Here is a 22219-nt window from a genome sequence, read left to right as displayed (position 1 = left end):
CTTTTTTAAAAAAAGAAACATTCTTGATTTATTACAAGTATTGGTGTCCTAGATAGTGGAAGAAACTTAAAATAGTGTGACTAGAAGAACATCCATGTATTTTTTCTTTGGAGTCATTCTAGCGGTTTCAAGTAACTTGTATCACTGAAAAATCTTTTCAAGCAAGGGCAGTTGATTTTTGAAAAGATGCTGGGATGGGCATAAAAAACATCTAGAATTTCATCTTGGTCGATTCTAAACAATTCACTGTAACTTCTTGATTGATCCTAAACAATTCACTTATAACTTCTTGGAGTCCTGATTTTTTTCCCCCTGCTGGTCAGCAGTGGGGTTGGGCAAAATGACCTATAAGAACATGTCTTGTTGGGTGAACAAGTAAATGTGGTGAAGAAAGCTGATGGTGCCCGGCTATCAAAAGAGATGGTGACTGGGGTCTTAAAGGCTTGAAGATAAACAAGCGGCCATCTAGCTCAGAAGCAACAAAGTTCACATGGAAGAACACACCAGCCTGTGTGATCGAGTGGTCCCAAAGGGATCAGTTACCAGGCATCAAAGAACAAAAAATCATATCATTGACTGCACACCTCCATGATAGGATTGCTGAAGACAAATGGGTGCATAAGCAAATGTGGTGAAGAAAGCTGATGGTGCCCGGCTATCAAAAGAGATAGTGTCTGGGGTCTTAAAGGCTTGAAGGTGAACAAGCGGCCATATAGCTCAGAAGCAAAAAAGCCCACATGGAAGAAGCACACCGGCCAGTCCGATCACGAGGTGCCAAGGGACCAGGTATAAGACATCATGCAAAAAAAAAAAAACCAACGATATAAGTGTGTGTATGTATGTGTATATATGTGTATATGTATATGTGTATATATACCATATTAAATGAAGGGGGAAGTGCAGAGTGGAGACCCAAGGCCCAAGTGTCGGCCAATGGAGATCCCCTCATAGAGGGGTTTAGGAGAGGAGATGAGTTAATTAGGGTATGAGGTAGTACCAATGAAGAACACAGCTTTCCCCAGATCCTGGATGCTTCCTTCCCCCAACTACCATGATCCGAATTCTACCTTGCAGGCCTGGATAGGACAGAGACTGTACACTGGTACATATGAGGGCTGGAGGTACAGGGAATCCAGGGTGGATGATACCTTCAGGACCAAGGGTGTGAGGGACGATGCTGGGAGAGTGGAGGGTGAGTGGGTTGGAAAGGGGGAACTGATTACAAGGATCCACATGTGACCTCTTCCCTGGGAGAGGGACAGCAGAGAAGGGGGGAAGGAAGACTCCGGATAGGGCAAGATATGACAAAATAACGATGTATAAATTACCAGGGGCACATGAAGGAGGGGGGAAAGGGGAGGGAGGGGGAAAAAAAAGAGGACCTGATGCGAGGGGCTTAAGTGGAGAGCAAATACCTTGAGAATGATTGGGGCAGGGAATGTATGGATGTGCTTTATACAATTGATGTATGTATGGTGATAAGAGTTGTATGGGTCCCTAATAAAATGTAAAAAAAGAAAAGAGGAGAAAAAAATGATTAGGGCAAAGACTGTACTGATGTGCTTTATACAATTGATGTATGTAGATGTATGAACTGTGATAAGAATTGTATGAGCCCCAATAAATTGTTAAAAAAAAAAAAGAACATGTCTTGTCAAAAAGGGGTACATAAGCAAATGTGGTGAAGAAAGCTGATGGTGCTTGGCTATCAAAAGATATAGCATCTGGGGTCTTAAAGGCTTGAAGATAAACAAGTGGCCATCTAGCTCAGAAGCAACAAAGCCCACATGGAAGAAGCACACCAGCCTGTGTGATCATGAGGTATCGATGGGACCAGGCATCTAAGACCCAGAACAAAATCATATCCAATGTGAATGGGAGCCTGGGGTGGGGGGCATTGGAGTGGAGATCTGGTGCCCATCTGTAGACAATTAGACATCACCTCACAGAGGGGTCACAGGGAAGAGACGAGCCAGTCAGGGTGTAGAATAGCACTGATGAACTTATCTCTCGTTCTTTGGTGCTTCCTTCCCCCCACTATCATGATCTCAATTTTACCTTACAAATAGGATTAGAACAGAACATGCACGCTGCTACAGATAAGATCCCGAAACACAGGGAATCCAGGATTGATAGACCCCTCTGGGCCAACAATGAGAGTAGAGATACCAGGAGATTAGGGGAGAGTGGGAGGAGAAAGGGGGAATCGATCGTCAGAATCAACCTAGAACCTCTCTCACCCCAGGGGGATGAACAACAGAAAAATGGGTGAGGGGCGACAGAGGACAATGTAAGATATGAAGATAATACTCTAACTAGTCAAGGGAGGGGGAAGAAATGGGATATCAGGGGCTCAAATCAGAAAAGAATGTTTAAAAATGATGATTGGCGGGAGCAATAAGTGATCCAAAATCAATAGCAAGGAGGGTGTGAGTGGCCTGGTAGGGATTCAGCAAGGGCAATGTAACCAAGAGGAATTACTGAAACCCAAATGAAGGCTGAGCATGATGGTGGGACAAGAGGAAAGTAAAAGGAAATAGAGGAAAGAACTAGGTGACAAAGGGTATTCATAGAGGTCCAAAGACTGGAATGTACATATGTAAATATATTTATATGAGTGTAGGGAAACAGATCTATGTGCATATATTTATAGGTTTAGTCTTAAGGCAGCAGGTGGACATTGGGCCTCCACTCAAGCATTTACTCAATGCAAGAACACTTTGTTCTAATAAATTGGCATTCCAGGATGCACACCTTCCCGACATGATTGCTGAAGAAAAATGTGTGCCTAAGCAAATGTGAAGAAAGCTGATGGTGCCCAGCTATCAAAAAATACAGTGTCTGGGGTCTTAAAGACTTGAAGATAAACAAGAGGCCATCTAGCTGAGAAGCATGAAAGCCCACATGGAAGAAGCAAACCAGCCTGTCTGCCCACAAGGTGCAGAAGGGACCAGTTATCAGACATCAAAGAGCTAAAAACTTTATCAGTGGGTGCCCACCTTCCTGACACAACCACTGAAGACAAACGTGTGCATAAGCAAATGTGGTGAAGAAAGCTAATGGTACCTGACTATCAAAAGATACAGCGTCTGGGGTTTAAAGGCTCAAAGATAAACAAGCGGCCACCTAGCTGAGAAGCAACAAAGCCCACATGGAAGAAACACACTAGCCTGTGTGACCACGAGCTGTCAAAGAGATCAGGTATCAAGCATCAAGGAACAAAAAATTATATCATTGAAAATGTGGGTGAGTGGAGACTCAGCCCAATGGTAGCCAACTGGACACCCCTCAAAGAAGGGTTGTGGGGAGGAGATGAACCAGCCAGGGTGCAGGGTAGCAACGATGAAACATATAACTTTCCTCTAGTTCTTAAATACTTCCTCCCCGCCACTATCATGATCCCAATCCTACCTTGCAAATCTGGCTAGACCAGAGGATGTACATAGGTACAGATAGGCAATGGAAACACAGGGAATCCAGGACAGATGACTCCTCCAGGACCAGTGCTGAGAGTGGCGATGCCTGGAGGGTGGAGAGAATGTGGGGTAGAAAGGGGGAACTGATTACAGGAATCTGTGTATAGCCTCCTCCTTGGGGGAGGGACAGCAGAGAAGAGGGTGGGGGGAGACGTCAGACAGTGTAACATATGACAAAATAATAATAATATATGAATGATGAAGGGTTCATGAGGTAGGGGGTAGTGGGGAGGGAGGGGGAAATGAGCAGCAGATATTAAGGGCTCAAGTAGAAAGCAAATGTTTTGAGAATGATGATGGCAACAAATGTACATATGTTCTCGACACAATGGATGTATGGAGAGATTGTGATAAGAATTGTACAAGCCCCCAATAAAATGATTTAAAAAAATGATTGGCAGCATATGTGCAAATGTGTTTGATACACTGGATGAATGTATGGATTGTGATAAGTGATGTAATAGCCCCAAATAAAAGTGTGTGTGTGTGTGTGTGTGTGTATAAACATGTCTTGTGTTCACATTGGTTCTAGAACCACTGAATGTAGGTGAAGCTGTGTCAGTTTAAAACTGCCAGGATTCATAGCTGGCACAAAGAACTCATAGAGGACTGCTCTCTCAGTTTACTATTTTCTAAAGTATCACAATTTTCTAAGAATCACTCGATTTTGAATGTGACCTAAGTGTCATTTTATTTTGAATTTCTGTATCTGTGTTAGTAACTGCTGTATTTCTATAACGTTCCTTTCTCATGCATCCTTGACTGAATTTACTAACAAAGTTAAACCAATCTCATGGCATGAATTTTCTCTTCTTGACATTTTAGAAGCACGTGTACATTAAACTACTTGACCTTGGGAGTCTTTTATGTAGATAGATTGTAGCTATCAATTCCCTTTTTTTCTTATTGTTTTCTTCCAGCCTTTTGTTTCTTGTTAATATTTCTCAAAATATTTTTGAAAACAGTTTCCTCCAGAAAAATATCAGTTTATTGTTTTTCAAATTTATTGGCATGAAATTATTCATTATATTTACTTATAGTTTTAGTGCTAGTGTAAAAAAACTCCTAACTTTTAAATTCCTACCAGTTTTTCCTTGATTAATTTTATTTGTCTTTCCAGGTGACAATTTTTAAATTTGTATGTTTTTTAAAACTATCTCATTGGTATTTGTTCTTATCATTATTGCTAAATGTCACTTTAGTCGAGCAAACTCTGGTTGATTTTGGAGGAATGAACTGCCTTAAGCACTTACTTATTAGAAGTGGTGAGATTTGATCTTGATGAAGAAAAGCAGGAATAGAACTCCTTGGGATAATTTTATCATGTACCATTTTAATGCTTATCTTAAAAGTATAGTAACTTTACAAAGAAAACTTTTATTTGATAGCATAATGTCTCTGAATAGATTTCAAATTAGTAAAGAGAATATATACAGAAAATACTGTCATTAGAATAGCAGACCATGAGAGGCTTTGGATCTTACAAGAACCAGATAAAGGCACCATTACTCACGATTTTGTCTTTAGGAGGCCCGGAACTGATAGATCCTGCTGGCTTGCCATTACCTCAGCCAGCGCAGTCCTGGGTGTGGCTGGTGGATCTGGAAAGAACCATTGCTCTGCTAATTGGGCGGTGTCTTGGTGGCATGCTTCAGGGCTCCCCTATGTCCCCAGAGGAGCAGGACACTGCTTATTGGATGAAAACACCACTTTTCAGTGATGGTGTGGAAATGGACACCCCACAGTTAGGTAAGGTACTCCTCAAACGTTAAAGGTATATGCTTATTGTTATGCTTCCAGTGCGGATTTCTCTTAATCTGGCTTGAATTCACAAGAACTGATGGAAAGCATCAGCACTGTAAGGCCCTGAAACTAACTCGAGAGTTCTCAGGAAAGCAGTCACATCCTACAGCATCGTGTAGAGAACAGATCCCTGAACTAGAAAACTAAATCCTGGTCTTCAATTTTATTTCTTAATTTGAGGGGAGTTTGCTAACTCAAAAACGGGCAAGTCCTCAAGTACTTGTATTCTGAGGCCTAGAGGTTGTGAAATGGAGCAGTGTAAAGCCTGGCAAGCCTGGCTTCCCAGTACTCCGATCCAGCACCTCCATGAGTGAATGGCAGGCCCTTCTCCTCCCAGCCTGCCCTGCTATCAGGGCCGGTGGCATCTTGGGTGATCCCTTCCACTTACAGTGCTTTTGGGGTGTCCCTTTCTGCCACATCTCATTGTGTACTACTACATGCTAGTTTTCAATCAGGATAGGAGGGCTTCGCCAGTAACCCAATAGATGATCTCGTTGTCTTAATTTGAATCAGTCCTTTAATCTTTCAGGGCCTCTAATTTGGATTGTATAAAACAATTAGCTAGATTAGATATTTTTTGTGGTTTTTACTAAAAATTAATTATTTTTGTCATATGGGAGACTCAGCAAGTATCCAAGAAAAAGTCTAGGAGGAACCGAGGGGGGCGGGGATGAAATTATGAAAAAGTGAGAGGAAAATTTTGCTTTAGAGGCCAGAGTGGTAGAGAGTGGAATTCAGGGGAGCAATTAAAAATTTTCTTTCTTTCCCAACTTAAGAGCAGGGACTTTCTCAATGGCCACATGTTGCTCAGTGGGGTTGCCATTCCACTTTCATTATACCCTGATTTGTTGTTCCGTGCTATTCTGAACATTAAGACAGTCAGCATCCCTGGTCTTGCCCACCAAAATGCCAACAATCCTGTGTACATTGCTACATTCTGGAGGGGCCAGGAGGGGGCGCTGCAGATTGAGAAGCTGAAAGAATCTGCCTTTGTAGCATGTACTTAAACTGGTTTGGAGGTGATCCTTTTATGTGCCTTAACTTTAAGTCTGACAAGATTTTGTCGGAACTGAAATGTGTGAGTTTTAGCATTAATGACCTGAGTCATGTTTTTCTTTTTAGATAAATGTATGAGTTGCCTCCTGGAAGTGGCTCTTTCAGGTAATGAAGAACAGAAGCCTTTTGATTACAAATTGCGGCCTGAAATTTCTGTCTATGTAGACTTGGCATTGGGTTGTTCAAAAGAGCCTGCACGAAGTCTATGGATCAGCATGCAGGATTACGCTGTTAGTAAAGGTAAGGCAAGAGAATAAAGAGGGTAAAGATCTATGCAGTTAACTCCAGGATGGCTAACACTTAGTTGTTACTAGATGCAAGTTGAAAATTGCAGATATTATTTTACTTTTTTATAGAAAAGGGTCTTTTATCCCTTTATGGAGACCTTGAGTATTTATACTCTGTACACATATCGTGAAGTGAACCCACTGTGTGAAAATTGAAATTTATATAGAAGATAAATTCGTAGGTAATCTATTTACTGAAGGATTCCATGCTGTGTAAATGACTGTGGCATAGGAAAGGAAAACCTTCCCATTGCTAGCTCTAGTGTAAGAACTACAAGGACACACTGTTAGACAGTTTCCTTACCTGTAAAACACCTCTATCAGATTCCTGGGGAAGATACTGATTGTAGATAAGATATATAATTAATATAGTAGTAGATAATTATACAAGTATATGGAAGTATTTTCATGTCTAACATTATTTCATTAATAACATTAATTTTACATGCAACTTTTCAATGATTGAACTACATTCTTTTTGTAGTACCATGCTTTCCCTTTGACAATGATCTAGATCAGCGGCTCTCAACCTTCCTAATGCCTCGACCCTTTCATACAGTTCCTTGTGTTGTGGTGACCACCCAGCCATAAAACTGTTATTTTGCTACTGTTATGAATTGGGGGACCCTGTGAAAGGATTGTTCAGCTCCCCAAAGGGTTGCAACCCACAGGTTGAGAACCGTTCTTCTAGATGGTTGAGATCCATCTATCACTGGTAACTTTTGTCCTATTTAGTTTTTCGACATCTGCAGGGATTTTTTCCATTCTGTGATAAAAATGACATAAGGAAATATATTTTCACTTTATTGCATTTTATTTTGTATAATGTTAAAATGAAGTATTTATTATTCATATATGTAAAGCACCATGAGTTGATGCCTTTGGAAGGTTTCATCCTATTCAGTTTGTTTACCACTTAGTCATACTTTGTGTTGTGTTGACTCGACTTCCACCAGAGGTGAAGTTAGGGAATGAAAAAGAGAAAAAAGTGTACTTTCTAAAATGTATCTTCTGATTTCTCATTTGCTTGAAGTGTGCAGTTAGATTTTCTTTTATAACACCTTATTGCTTGTTACATTGTAATAATATTGAGATTATAGGCATAAATTGAGGGAAGGTGAATAAAAATTTATGTGACTTCATTTGTTGAATTTCTTACCAAAAAAAGTTGTAAAGCCTTTATACTAGACAATGGAAACTTAAAAAGAAAAACAATTCTATAGTGCTTGGTGTAGATAGAAATGTAAATAACCTTCATGAAAGTGTTTTAAAAGGGCCTTTTACGTCAAAATTGCATAAGAAGATAATTCCTGCCAAATTTGAAACACAGTAAGGAGTGTAACTTTCATTACTAAGCTCTTGTTTTATTTTAAATCACACCAGTTTTTTTCAATATCAAGCAGTTCACATTTTCAGTTTTTCTCCTATAAAGTCCATAATTCTGAACTTGTACATATAATAAGAAAGCAGATGGACTTTGGGCCTCTATTTAAATCCTACCTCAGTATGAGAATGGTTTGTTATAGTAATGTGACAATGTCTGATAATCACCTTCCTGACACTTGCTGAAGACCAGGTGGGTGCATAAGCAAATGTGGTAAAGAAAGCTGATCGTGTCCGGCTTTTAAAAGATACAATGTCTGGGGTTTTAAAGGCTTGAAGTTAAACAAGGAGCTATCTAGTAGGGAAGCAGCAAAGCCCATATGGAAGAAGCACACCAGTCTGTGATTGCGAGGTGTTGATGGGAATAGGTATCAGAAGTTCAAAAACAGGTAATTAACTGATGTGAAGGAACATAGGTAAGGGGAAGACCCAAAGCTCCCCTGTAAAATAATGGGACAGTCCCTCACAGAAGGGCCACATGGAAGGGACTATCTATATATATATCAAGGGTGCAGTTAGAGCATGGATGAAACGCACAATCATTCTTTAGTTCTTTACCATGTTCTCCTTCCACCATCGTGACCTTAGTTTTACCTCACTGATCTTGCACATGGGTTCAATCAAGATCTTTCCCTGCACGGAAGTCAAGATAGATAAATCCCTCAGAAACAGAAAGGAGAGTAATGACTCCCTGAGGATATGGGGAGAGATGGGAGTGGGGAAGGGAAAGAGGGGAACTGATAGTAATGACTATATAACCCCTCTCAGAGGGAAAGAACTGCATACTTTTAGGTGATTGGATACATGGGATGCTGAAAGTCATGACGAACAAACATAATATATAATGAGGATTCAGGAAGGGTAGTAGGATGGGGGAGGGAAGGAATAAAGGAGAGCTGATATCATAGAGTTCAAGAAGTAAAGAAAATGTATTTAAAATGATGATGACAGCAATTGTACAATTATGCTTGATCTAATGGGACTTTGGATTGTAATAATATCTATAAGAGCTCCTAATAAAATGTTTAGAATTTTTTAATGCTTAATCACAGTCCATACAGAAATGACTGGAAAACTAAGATATAACATTTGCATTTCTGAAAATAGGTGTTTTAAATAGGGATCAAGAACAAATTAACTTGGGTTTTAATATTTACATTTTTGTTTGTATTTCTTTTTGTAAGTGGCTTAGGCATTCTCAAGTGAATAGTGTCTAGCAGTCATTCTATGACAAGGTGGACAGATGCCTCCCTACTTCATTTGAAGTCTTAAAAGTAATAAATCATTTTATTGGGGGTTCTTACAGCTCGTGTAGCAATCTGTACTTCAGTTGTATCAAATACATTTGTATATATGTTGCCATCATTTTCAAACCATTTTTTTTGCTTGAGCCCTTGGTATTACCTCCTCTTTTTTGCCTCCCTCTCTGACCCTCATGGCCCCCTGCTAAATTATTATTTTCATACCATACACTGTCCACTGTCTCTCTGCCCACATTTCGGTTGTTCTTCCCCCTGGGCTGGGGGTACAGGTCGATCATTGTAGCTGTATTTTAAAGTTCCGTGTTAGTGTGCTAACAGAATTAAAGAGTGAGAAGCTACTCATTGCACTGCCCACTGCTAACAGCTGCTCCACGGAAGAAAGACGGGGCTTTCTACTGTCACAGTTTAGCTTCGGAAGTCCACAAGCACAACTCTATTCTGCCCTATAGGTTGCCGTGAGTCGGAATTGGCTCCATGTCAGTGAGCAGCGCTTTCGTTTTGTTTTTTAATCTCAGTCAAATAGTTCATTTCTCACCCACCTAAATGTACATGAATTCATATTTATCTGTTTTCATGCCTCCAGATACCAAATACGTACACCCTTGGCTAGTTACTCAATAACTTTACTAGGAGGAGGTTTAAGAGACAGTTTCAAAACCATACCCTTGATTCCATTCCCTTTTCCCCAGAAAATATTCTTCCCGTAGTCTTTCTTTTCCTGTCCATCCACGGACCCTCTCAGCATGGCTTCAAAACACATTTGGGACCTCATTATTGTCTCCAATGACACTGCCGTTGTCTCTTCCTGGAATGGTTGCAATAAATAATTTCAGCTCTTGCTCTCGCTTTAGTCTGTTCCTCCAGTCAGCACAAAAAAACTTTTAAAACATTTCTTAGCCAACTCAGGGTAAAACTTAGGAGTACTTGCAGTTACCTGGGAGGTTCTCTATGAACTGACCTCCAGCCAGCTCGCTCTCACGTCCTACCACTGGTGCAAGCTCTCTTTGGACCCACCTCAGTGTGTGCACTAGGTTTTGCTGGAGGGCACTGGGCATGTGGCACCTTCTGCTACTGCGTTCTGTCTCTGCTTAAATGTCACCTTGTCAGCGTGGCCTTATGTAACCCCACCCTGTATAAAATGGTAGCCTCCCATACTATGATATTCAATTTCCTTACCAAGATTTATTTTTCCCCAAAGCACTTAACATCTGTTAATAATATGCATGTGTCAGTTGTCTCTTCTCCAATTAGAATGGAAGCACTATGAGATAATGGACTTAGTTTTGTTTACTGCTGTATGCCTACCACCTGGTACCTGGTATGTGGGATCTAGTAGGTGCGTTTGTTAAATAACTATTGAGGAAGATGGGCAAATTCTAGTTTTGTATCGTCGAAGCTGTTAAATGACCCAAAATGTTTTCTGAACTCTGTTAAATGTTTATGTATCTTTTTAATTTTCAGATTGGGATAGTGCAACTTTAAGTAACGAGTCACTCCTGGACACTGTATCTAGATTTGTTCTTGCTGCTCTTCTGAAACACACAAATTTACTTAGTCAAGCCTGTGGAGAAAGCCGGCAAGTCACTTAAAATTATCCACAGACTAATATTTGCTCTAATGATGTTAGAAATTAGGTAATTTTTCTATTTTGGTTCTTTATTTAGATATCAACCTGGTAAAAGTTTATCAGAAGTATACCGTTGTGTATATAAAGTACGAAGTCGCTTACTGGCCTGCAAGAACTTGGAGCTTATTCAAACCAGGTCATCATCAAGAGACAGATGGGTAAGCTTGAAAATCAGTACCTTTTCTGCTTTTTAGAAAGCTCTAAATCTGCTTCAATTATCACATATGTTCAGTAGATGCTGAGTGTTTTTTTTTAACTTAAAAAAAGAGAAAGGTGTGTGATTTATTTAACATGACATTAAGTATATGACTGTGAAGAACATGTATGTACATAGCCTGAGGCTACATAAATACCAAACTGAACGATCCTACTTACAGGAAACACTTTTCTCCCTTTTATGCTGATGAGAGCCAGTCTCTGTCATGGAAGTTCTGCCTCATGGCAGCCTCCTCTGTCAAAGGAAAACTGTATGCCACGGGTCTTCCAAAAGAAAGATTGGGGGGCTCCTTGGGGCACCCAAGATAAAGATACAGACATCAAACTAAGAAACCCACGGAACCATTCCACTCTGTCCTTTGGGGTCGCTATGAGGCAGAATCAACTCAGTAGCATCAGGTGTGGTTTGGGGGCTAAATTGATAAAGGGACCTTAACAGATTAGCTTAAAGAAGTGGAAAGTATCCAACATGTTCAGTCTAGAGAAATGAAAACAAAAAGGGTAGCGAGATAGTTGCCTTACAATTATATAAGGACCTACCAGGTAAGAGAGGAAATAAATCAGTTCCTTGTTGTTCCAGAAGGCATAGGTGTATAACCAAATGTACAATTATTGCTAGAGTATTAAAAAAAAAACCACTTCTAATAATTAGAGAAGTCCACCAGTGGAAATAAAGATTGAAACTATTTAATGTAGACGGTGTAAAAGTAATTCTTGCAACAAAATGAGATTCTTTTTAAGGTGTTTGATAATCCTGATCGCACCATTCTATCTTTGTAGATATAAATATGTACCTGGATGACACGTCACCTTCAGAAATGCCTATTTTGAAACATCACACACAAGAGACTTTGCACTCCTTCATTCAGTTCTTAGATTCAGGGAAACCTAACTATATTTACAAGGATGCGGCAAAGTTTACGGACAAATGGGATTAAAAGACGATGGGGTTTTCCACGAACTTATTGAAGCATTCATATAGTACAGTAGACTTTTTGGCACCCACCAAGTTAACATTTATAGATATGACTATCTGCTAGTGACCTGGAATGTCCGTGAAATGTATTAATTTGCCATTTTATTGAGACTCGAGGGAATAAATCACTTCCGTACTATGTGTTTAACTGACCGCTCAGTATCCTATCCCCATACCTTTGGAAGCAGTAAGTTCCTTGTCATGTAAGTTATTTTTGCTTCATACTGAAGTTGTGTGAAATACTATGTACTTGTAGCACTGGTGGCCTTTGAGGCACCTACTGTAAGGACTCTGGTGGAAGACGGCCAGTAGCAGATTCAGCATGAGGACTTCTAATATTTTGGTTTCTCCCAGGCCAAACAAAGACGACAAGAAACCAGAAATAATAATGCCTTTAATTTAGGAGATTAAACATTTATACAGAGCAAATAGCTCAGTTGGGGGAAAAGTTTAATTCTCTTATACATAAGGTCGGTGTGAATCGGAACTAACTAGCAGCAGCAGCAACATATAACTTGAGGGAAAGTAATAAATTGAATAATTGCACTGGTTTTCTTTAAGTTCCTGTAATGCTGGGTATCATGCTGGGTTTCAGATTCTTAGGGATTTATAACTATAGAGCAGTGTAAGTAGGAATCAATTCATAGTGTGACATGATAATGAAAATACCAAGGAACAAAGAATGTATGTGTGTCTATATATATATACACTGTGTATGCATGCATACCTGTTTCTACTCTTTTGGACTTGCATGCGATTTCTTTTGTTATTTTTGTAACAAAAAGAATGTGCTGTTATTGACATCAACAGTATTTTCCTTGATAAAACAATCTTAAGGTTTTAATGAAGTTTTTTAAAGTTTTGAAAACATATGTTCAGTGTAGCTTCTGGTAACTTCTTTAAGATTTCAGAAAACCAAGACTCTACAGATGTTGATCCTCAGGAGCACTCATTCACCCGGACCATTGATGAAGAGGCTGAACTGGAAGAACAGGCTGAGAGAGACAGAGAGGAGGGGCATCCAGAGCCGGAGGATGAGGAGGAAGAGCGGGAGCATGAAGTGATGACAGCCGGCAGTGAGTACACTCCTTCCTGGTGGGGGCGCTCACTTGGGAGGGAAAGACAAAAGTCTCTCCAAAGTTTTCTAAAAGGGTCTGATAATCTACCAGTGATCTGAGTTGATCTGGGTTTAAATTAGATAGCTGGTAGGTTGCTTTGAATATGTAAACTAAAGTACTCAAAGATTTTAAATGAAATATGAGAATCCGTTTAGTCACGATTTTTAATGAATTGGAATATACTTCTTGTTGTCTTTCTGTAGCTTAATATTCATAATTTGTTAGGCTTGTCTAAGCCTGAATGTCTCAGGGGCTCTTACAACCGTGCTTGCTGGGTACAGTCTGAAACAGGGTTCAGGGTTGAATGGCCGTGGGAGCAGAGGTGCCAGTCCTAATTCCTCACACGGAATGCACCTCTTTCAGAGTCTGCTCTCGGAGGGTACCAGGCTGTCTCTCTGCCCCGCAGAGCCCCCTTGTATATTTCGTAAGAGAGCCCAATTGTTCTGGATATGTAGAATATTTAAAATTGTATAACTCACCTTCCTATTACAGTGTTATTTACAGTAAAAAGCAAGCATCTGCTTGAGAATACTGCCAGTTGAGTGAATAAAAAATATTCCAAAGCTGTAGATTGTTCTTAAATGTGATTATTTAGACCTTTAAAGAAAGCTGCTAGAGGATTTACTAGTATCTTTTACATGATATGGCTATTTGAAGTGAAAGTATCTATTCAGTTTATAACTTAAAGTAACATGGCCAGTAATATGGTATTGGGATTGTCTGTATAGAATTGGTCAATAATTTATTGATTCATTTGTGTTCCTCAGACTTCTAAAAAACTATTTTGAGGTAGCTCACACAAAACCCAAAGCCATTAAAACAAGAGGAAAAAGATGAGATCCAAATGGAGAAAGGGAGCTCAAAATGAAAATAATTATATTTTAAAAAATCAAGGCTGAGAGAACTTTTAAGTTGAATAAAAAAACTTTAGAAATCTTGGAAGCAAAGTCCAAAGGAGTAACCACAGCAACAGAAGTAACCCTCACTTACAATAAAATGAAACATAGTAGTTATCCAGCGAGTAACTTTTAAAAGGAGGTACCATTTTGAGCACCATTGTATGCTGGGTCCCGAATGTCAAATGCTTCATGTAGATTAACTCATATCACCCTAGCAACAGATTGATGAAGTGAGTCTTACTGTCTGGTCCTAAAGATGCAAGTTAAGTAGGCAAGATTATGTATGTGTGCAAAGCCAAAGTTAGTGCATGGCAGCTAGAATTAGGCCACAGGTGCATCCAAAACTCCAGTGGCCAACTGCTGTTTGATTTCTGTCTCTGGGCCTGGACCAGGGGTTATTGCTTCAGTTTTAGAGAGAGGGACAGATAGTATTGTGAACTGCACAGAACCATTTTTAAAGTTTATACTTCCATAGTTACAGATGAGTCAAGTATTTACGAGTCCCCACCCCCCCAGGTTTCTCATTAAGAACACTACCTTCAGTCCATATTTGAGCAGAAAATTATTTTCCTGTTCTAAGATACCGTAACACTGTATCAGAAGCCTATTCACTCCACTGACTTTTTACACTTGTGAATTGGGGGAGAGCTGGCATTGAATGAACATTCCTGGTGGTGTCACCTGGCTCTGAAGTCAATCTCTTTTTTTAATTATTATTTGGGAGTTAATACAAATCATTCCATAGTTCAATCATGTCAAGTAGTATTGTTCAATTACTACCACAATCAGTTTCCAAACATTTTTTACTTCCTGGACTCCCTGACATCATCTCCCTTTTACCCCCCTCAGCCCCTGAAACCGTTACTCTACTTCCTGTCCCTAGAGGCTCATCAGTCCTGGTTCATCGATACCAGAACACAGAAAGACATGTAACGTAACTTGAAGAGGGTGACCCCGATGACACAACGCCTCTGAGACAAATCCTAATACAAACAAACAAACCAAAATAGAAAATGTTGAAAACTAGCTCAGGTCCGGTGTGCATCAGAGGGAGGGATCAACTGACAAAGTTTTAACTGTTCAACTTTGCTCTTCTATACTTCTCTCTCCGATGCACTCTGTTTAGTAACCACTTTCCTCCCATCCCACAGGTATGGATAGAAGGAGATCCCTGGAGGCTTGTTTCCTAGGTAGTTTCCACAGAGGTAGCTTGGGGTCCCACTGGGATCCATAGTCTTCTGCAAACTGGACTCGAGTCAGTCTTGGCGCTGTAGCAGGTTCTGTCTCACTAATACTTCTGCTGGTTTTGCTTATTAATGTGTTCAACATTCAGCGAAGTGTAGTAGGAACTTTGGAAAGAGAAAGGAGGTTTTACATTACAACTAGTGAATCTTTAAACTTTGGCTTCCTTTGTAACCTGTTATTGTTCATAACAAGGTCATGAACATTTCAGAAATAGGCATTTGGAAAACCAGTCACTGATTGCTGGGCCCTTACAGCTTCTGATGCAGTAGGTCTGGGGAATACCTGAGAATTCGCATTTCCCAGATGCAGCTGCTGCTATTGGTCTTGGGTCTAACCTTTGAAAACCACTGAACTAACTCATGAATGAGAGTATAAGTACAGTCAGTCAATTCTGTTCTACAAAAGCGTACGACTATTTTTCTATTTTCTAAAAAAATGTAATGTGTATGTATTTTAAACTAATTGTAACTACATTGTGATGTAATGTTGAAAATATAATTTTTCCATTTTTCATTAAGTTTTGGGTCCTAACTTTTTGACTATGTTTGTTATCTTCTTTGCTCTTCTCTCCCCATGTGTTAAGACCTTGTTTTTGTGTTGCATGTTACAGAAATCTTTCAGTGTTTCCTCTCAGCTCGTGAAGTAGCTCGTAGCCGAGATCGAGATAGAATGAACAGTGGGGCAGGGTCTGGGGCTCGAGCTGATGATCCACCTCCTCAGTCTCAACAAGAGCGAAGGGTCAGCACGGACCTGCCTGAGGGTCAGGATGTGTACACTGCCGCCTGCAACTCTGTCATCCATCGGTGTGCCCTGTTAATACTAGGAGTAAGTCCTGTGATTGATGAGCTTCAGAAGCGAAGGGAAGAAGGACAGTTGCAGCAGCCGTCAACAAGTGCCTCTGAGGGGAGTGGACTTATGACCAGGTGGGGCTGACTAGAAACTTAAAAGTCCCTGCTTTATTGCTTTATGCATTAAAATGGTTTGTTCTTCAAATTAACGTGAACATGGGGTCAGAAATACCAATTTACTGGGCTGAACTAAAAGTAATGTTAACAGGGATACTAATTTTGGGATATAACTTTCTGATTAAATGAGAAGGCACAAGTTTTCATACATATATGTAGCAGCAGTTGAGAAACAAGTCATTTGAATCTCTCTTTCATTTAGTGGAGTGCAAGTTATTTTGATGTAGCTCAGAAGGCTTGTGCTTAAGACACGGGTCAGGATTTCCCATTGACAGCTGATTACCCTTCACTGTGTGTACGTGTGTGTGCCTATTATCTCTATGCTGCCAGTTCCCATTCAATTTTATGTTTACTAACAGTCCCAAATCGAAAAACTTTTCTTTGTGCATGTGAGACAGGAGTGAAAGTCTTACTGCAGAGAGCCGGCTAGTCCACGCAAGTCCAAATTATAGACTGATCAAATCGAGGAGTGAATCTGATTTGTCTCAGCCTGAATCAGATGAAGAGGGTTACGCACTGGTAGGTATCCTAGATTCAGTAAAGAAGGGTTTGTGTTTTCAAAGTCTAGATACTTACACTTGGGTTAGAGGAAGTAATATATACGAGGGGATACTCCCCCAAAAAACGGAATTTTTTTTCAAAGTTATGTATTTAAATTTTTAAAAAATCACCTTCAAAGTATTCTCCATTACACTTAATACATTTATCAGCTCTGCGATTCCGTTCTTGGAAAGATTTTTCAAACTGATCTGTTGGGATGGCTGATGCACTTCCTTGTTTTTTTTTCCTTTGCCCCTTTTTATGTCGTGAAATCATTGTCCTTCACGTCCTTCTGCCTTGTCGGAAACAAAAATAAGTTGTACGTAGCAAGGTCATATGAGTAAGGTGCACAGTGCAAGAGAGGCATGCTGTTTTTTGGCCCAAAACTGGCATACTGAGATGGCTGTGTGAGCAGGGGCACTGTCGTGGTGTCAAAACCACTCCCCCGTCTGCCACACATCAGTAGAAGGTGCACAGTGCTACTCGATCTTTTTTATGACGTTTTTGTCCCTTCAGGAAATTGACCGATGTCCAGAATAAGTTTTGTCATTAATCGACATTTCACCTTTTCTGAAACAAGAAAACCACTCGGACACTTGAATTTTTCCCATAGCGCTATCCTTGTAAGCTGTTCAATATCACAACCGTTTCTGTGGCATTTTTCCCTGAGTAGGACACAAAATTTCACAGCCGCATGCTGTTTTCTTAGTCAGCCTTCACAAAAATTGAGGTTTGAGCAAAACTTTTTACAAAAAAATTCACTGTGACCAGAGAGAACCTTCCCAGGTGAACCACTGGGTGCACTGACTCAGAGCGGAGTTGCTCAGAGTGTACTAGCAGGGAAAATGTGTACTATGAAAGCTCTGCTCCACCCAGCGCCATTCTGGTTTTTTTGGGCGTACCCCCTTGTATATTTATTTTAGACATATAACAATTCTTTTTAAAGAACTTCAAGAGAAATAAGCTAATTGTACTGCATAAATATTTACTACTTATATATTAATGATTTGCTAGTGTCTCTCTAACCATGAATTCTTGCTAGAACAACAGATTCTTAGAACTGATTGCTTAATGGACAGGTTACCTGAATATGTGAGGCTATCCCAGTCATAAACTACCCAGCAATGACATTCTCCATTCCGCTTCTTCTAATTTCTCTGTCTTAGTTGGTAATACTCTTAACTACCCAGACTAGAAACGTGAGGGTCACTCTAAACTCCTCTTAGCTCCTGATTCCTCCATTCCCTTATCCCTGCCGTCTAATTGGTCGCCACTAATTGGTCGCCACGACTTCTTGAAAGTTGGCTGTTAAGAATGCTTTCCACGGAACCCTCTCTTCTCTATCTCCCCAGCTGCCATTGTTTCCGCCCTTTTTCTCTCTTGTGCCTGGAATGGTACAGAAGCCTCCAAACTGGTGGTCCCGCCTCCCTTGTGTCCCCCTCTTCCATGCTTCACTACGATAAACAATGCCTTCAGGTTTCATTGTATCCTCATGTTTTTGTTGAGTTTTCTCCCTTTTGTCTTCTATTGCTACATGCTCCATTACTGTCTCTCTGTTTCTCTTTTTTTAATGTTATTTTATTGGGGGCTCTTACACCTCTTATCACAATCCATACATATATCCATTTTTTCAAACACGATTTTACATACGTTATCAGCTTTTTCAAAACATTTTTCTTTCTACTTGAACCCCTGGCATCAGCTCCTCATGCCCCCTTGATAATTTATAAATTATTCTTGTTTCTTTTTTCTTTTCATGTTTTACACCCACTGCTGTCTCATTTCACCCACTTTTCTGCTGTCCGTCCGTCCCTCTGGGGTGGGGGCCATGGGTCAATCATTGTGACCGGTTTCCCCCTAAGTGGGGGTATGTAAAGGGGGAGCCATTACTGTCTCCTAATGCTCCAGTTCATCATCTCTGGCTTTGCAGTCCACTGAGATGCCTCTAAGTTCACTTACGGTATTTCCCCAACAGGTATTCTTATAATCAGCCTCATAACCTGGTAATAATTGAACCATAGATGAATAAAGTTACAAATGGCTATTTTGCAGAACTTGTATAAATGATAAATCACACCGTTTCTGGCAGTAGTTCACCCGCTTTGGCTTCAGCAGTTGTGTCGGGAGGGTCAGCATCGTAGAGTGCCAATTTAATAAAAGAAAGTATTCATGCATTGAGGGAGTGCTTGAGTAGAGGCCCAAGGTCCTTCCGCCACCTTAATACTAAACCTATAAATATAGACACATAGTTCTATTTCCCCATCCTCATATATATATTTGCATGTACATGTCTTTGTCTAGACCTCCATATATGCCCCTTGACTCCTAGCTCTTTCCTCCATCTCCCTTGACTTTCCTCCTGCCCTACTACCATGCTCCATCCCCACCTGGGCTATAGCTGTACCTCTTCTCTAAGCAACCCTACCCTTGATCATTCCCCACCAGGCCTACCACTCCCCCCTCACGACCATTTTGGGTCCCATGTTGTTCCCTTGTCCCTGTGTTTAACACCACTTCTTTACCCCCACCCACTTCCCCGCACCCCAAGTCCCCCGGCCCACCTCGACCTCCTTATTGAAAATGGCCATGGTTGATAAGTTCCACCCGCTTCCACTAGGAGGCAGGGATTTTTTTCCCCCTGTTTTACTGCTCAAGGACTGTCATAGTACTTGGCCCATAGCAGGCAGCCAGTAATTACTTTTTCAAATAAAAAATGACTGTGATCTACTTTAATTAAAATGTTAGTCTCATTCCTGCCCTTCTACTCTTTAATTTAGACTCTCATTTACCTTTGTGGTAATACCTTTGTGGAATGATACTTTTCAATCTGATCTTCCTGCTTTTTCATTTCTTAGGCTTTCTTCCCAAAGTGAGAACACATTAAAAATGCACACACATACACTCACTGGTCATGATACCTTCCTACTAAGAAAAATTCAGTGACTGTGCATTGTCTATTCAAAAATCAAAGTTTCAGTAACGTGTTGCCTGCCAGCTTTTGGAGTTTTCCTATGCAGGAACCTGCATTTCTGTTAACATTAGTCCATCTGCATCTCGTGAGCCTTTGCTCATGCACTGTTCACTTGGATGCCCTTTTCCCTGGTTTTCTTGCTGAATCCTGACTCTCCTTCAATGACTGGTGAAATGTCACCTTTTCCAGATTGCTCTTCCACCCCCAAATCTTGTTATTCCCATAACAATTGTCCCATAATAATCCTACCTCTAATAAACCACTGATGATTCATCCCATATATGACTCATTCATGTTCTAGTAGTATTTTTGTTCATTAAAAACATCTAGGTCGAGTGTATTTTTAATACCCCTGATAATCCCTGCCCCCTGATAATTCTTATAATGTTTCACATGATGTTTTAAACATATTTGAATTGAAATGAAAAAATAAGGGTTAGTGTAGTTCAAGTCACTTCCCTTTTTGGGGGAAACAAACAGTGAAATCTGACTATGTGTCAGAATTTCCTTAAGATTCACTATAGATTTTGACCAGGAGAGACGTGTAAGCTTTTTGTAATAGGCACACATAGTTAGTGTCCGTTAGGTTGTTGTGATGAGCAAGTTCAGTAAAAGTGATTTCAGAACATTGTGAAAATTTAAATGGGGAAGACAGACCAATGAGAGAGGATTTATTTAATGTGGTAACTGCCAAAATTGTTCTTTCAGTTTTTCTAAGATTAATTAACATGAGTTTTAATGAAAATTTACTCTGGATTATTCTCTTTGGAATATTTAAAGGATAGTAACAAATTAGGCAAGGATGACACATAGAAGGGGGAAAGGATTCTGTTAGAGACCTTTAGCTTGTGACTCGAGCTCCAGGAAAGCAGGGCCAGCAGTGGGGCCCGTTACCCTCAAATACGTTACCTGTCTGCCCCAAGTACTGTGCCGCCTTTATTGTGAATTCTTAGCTAGTGAGAGACCTTTTTTAAAATGACGAAAGGTAACCAGTCTTATATATGACGGATTTCAAAGAGCTCGTGGAAAAATTCTGTTATCTTTCTATTGCATTTTTTCATGGACCTTTTGAAGCACTCTGTAGTACTCTGTTATATTATAATAAATGGCAAACAATTGGCAACCATGTTAACATTCCTTACTATATTCTACTAATCTATTCCCTACTCCACTCTTTTCTCAAGGGATTTGATTTATCTCAAAAATAGATATAGATTAATTTGAGAAGACACATGGAAGACATTACATACTTCAGCATATGTCTTATGATGTATAATGACTAGAAGTGAGCTCCATAATTGATACTGTTTTTTAAAAGCATAATAAGTTTTATGATTCACAGTGCCTAAAAGAGAAAAACAAATCAGTTGTTTAAGAAGCATAGGAATGTCTGAATTTAACGCCTGAAATAAATTTCTTCCATAAGCCCTTGTAGCTAAAGTACATGAGGTGAACATGTTTAATGCATGACATGTCGTGATGGCCAGGGCAGTGTTGTTGATTCCCAAATGGAATAAGAATATATTTAATTGTTGATGTATGTGCGGTGTATATATGTGCTTATATATGGGTGTATGTATAAAGCAAACTATCTATTTGGGTCTATTTTGTCACTTCTGTATCTTGCTTTGCTGTTACATTTTCTGACTGTGTAATAGAGTACAACTGAGATCGCTAACACATCCTTAAATTAAGTTTCATGGTCTGTACATGGTTGATCGTACATATGGGCAGACAGCTGTCTGTGTGATCTCTTCATGAGACACGGAGAGAAATACGCTTCCAATCTGCTAGATCTCTGTGTTTAATTAAGCTGTCTGGAATGTTACTGCTTTGAGATATTTTAGTAGTCAGTCCATTTTAAAATTTCTTTGATAGGTCTTTTAAAATATTTTTCAGTCTTTCAGAATAGGAGGAGGTGTCAAAAACTTTGTAGAAAATTGGAATTAAAAGATAATACGGTTTCCCCCCACATTTTTTTTTGAAACTGTCTTGTATTAGAACAGAACTATATTATTTTTTAGTTGACTCCGAACATTTAGCCAGAGCTCCTGGGGGTCCAAAACAATGAAAAGTGAGGATAGAGGAAGGAAAAGCAACTTTAGAAAACGGGGTTTTGCTGCATAGGCCTTAGGCTGCTAGAAGGGTCGTGCTAAGGTCATGTTGTGCCTGGAAGAGCAGCAACAAAGATTCCTAGGAAGAAAAGGAAATGACAGCAAAGACAAACCAAACGACAGTGTTAGCTGATGTTCACCCTGACTCAGTGTTTGCGTTAGTATGCTTTTCTATAGTTGTTTTGTAATATATTTTTTAAAACTTGATTACTATTCTACTCAATAAGTAGAACATCACTGTAGTGTCATTTAAAGAATTCTAATGCTCTATCAAATCTGAA

The 22219-nt window shown here is 39.8% G+C and overlaps 1 protein-coding gene across 6 annotated transcripts in view; it reads left to right on the top strand.

Annotated features, from left to right (window-relative positions):
• HERC1 (HECT and RLD domain containing E3 ubiquitin protein ligase family member 1) overlaps positions 1-22219 on the top strand; it is a 196610-nt gene that overhangs the window by 74481 nt on the left and 99910 nt on the right. For all 6 annotated transcript variants that reach the window (XM_075531186.1, XM_075531189.1, XM_075531188.1 and 3 more), the window contains exons 18-24: positions 5004-5225; positions 6402-6575; positions 10729-10843; positions 10932-11052; positions 12991-13162; positions 15959-16271; positions 16712-16832. In XM_075531186.1, coding sequence (XP_075387301.1) covers positions 5004-5225; positions 6402-6575; positions 10729-10843; positions 10932-11052; positions 12991-13162; positions 15959-16271; positions 16712-16832 — 1238 coding nt within the window. The remainder of the gene's footprint in view (positions 1-5003; positions 5226-6401; positions 6576-10728; positions 10844-10931; positions 11053-12990; positions 13163-15958; positions 16272-16711; positions 16833-22219) is intronic.

The sequence above is a fragment of the Tenrec ecaudatus genome, chromosome 14, assembly GCF_050624435.1.
Source record: "Tenrec ecaudatus isolate mTenEca1 chromosome 14, mTenEca1.hap1, whole genome shotgun sequence".
Taxonomy (NCBI): Eukaryota; Metazoa; Chordata; class Mammalia; order Afrosoricida; family Tenrecidae; genus Tenrec; species Tenrec ecaudatus.
This window is presented reverse-complemented; position numbering and strand designations above follow the sequence as displayed.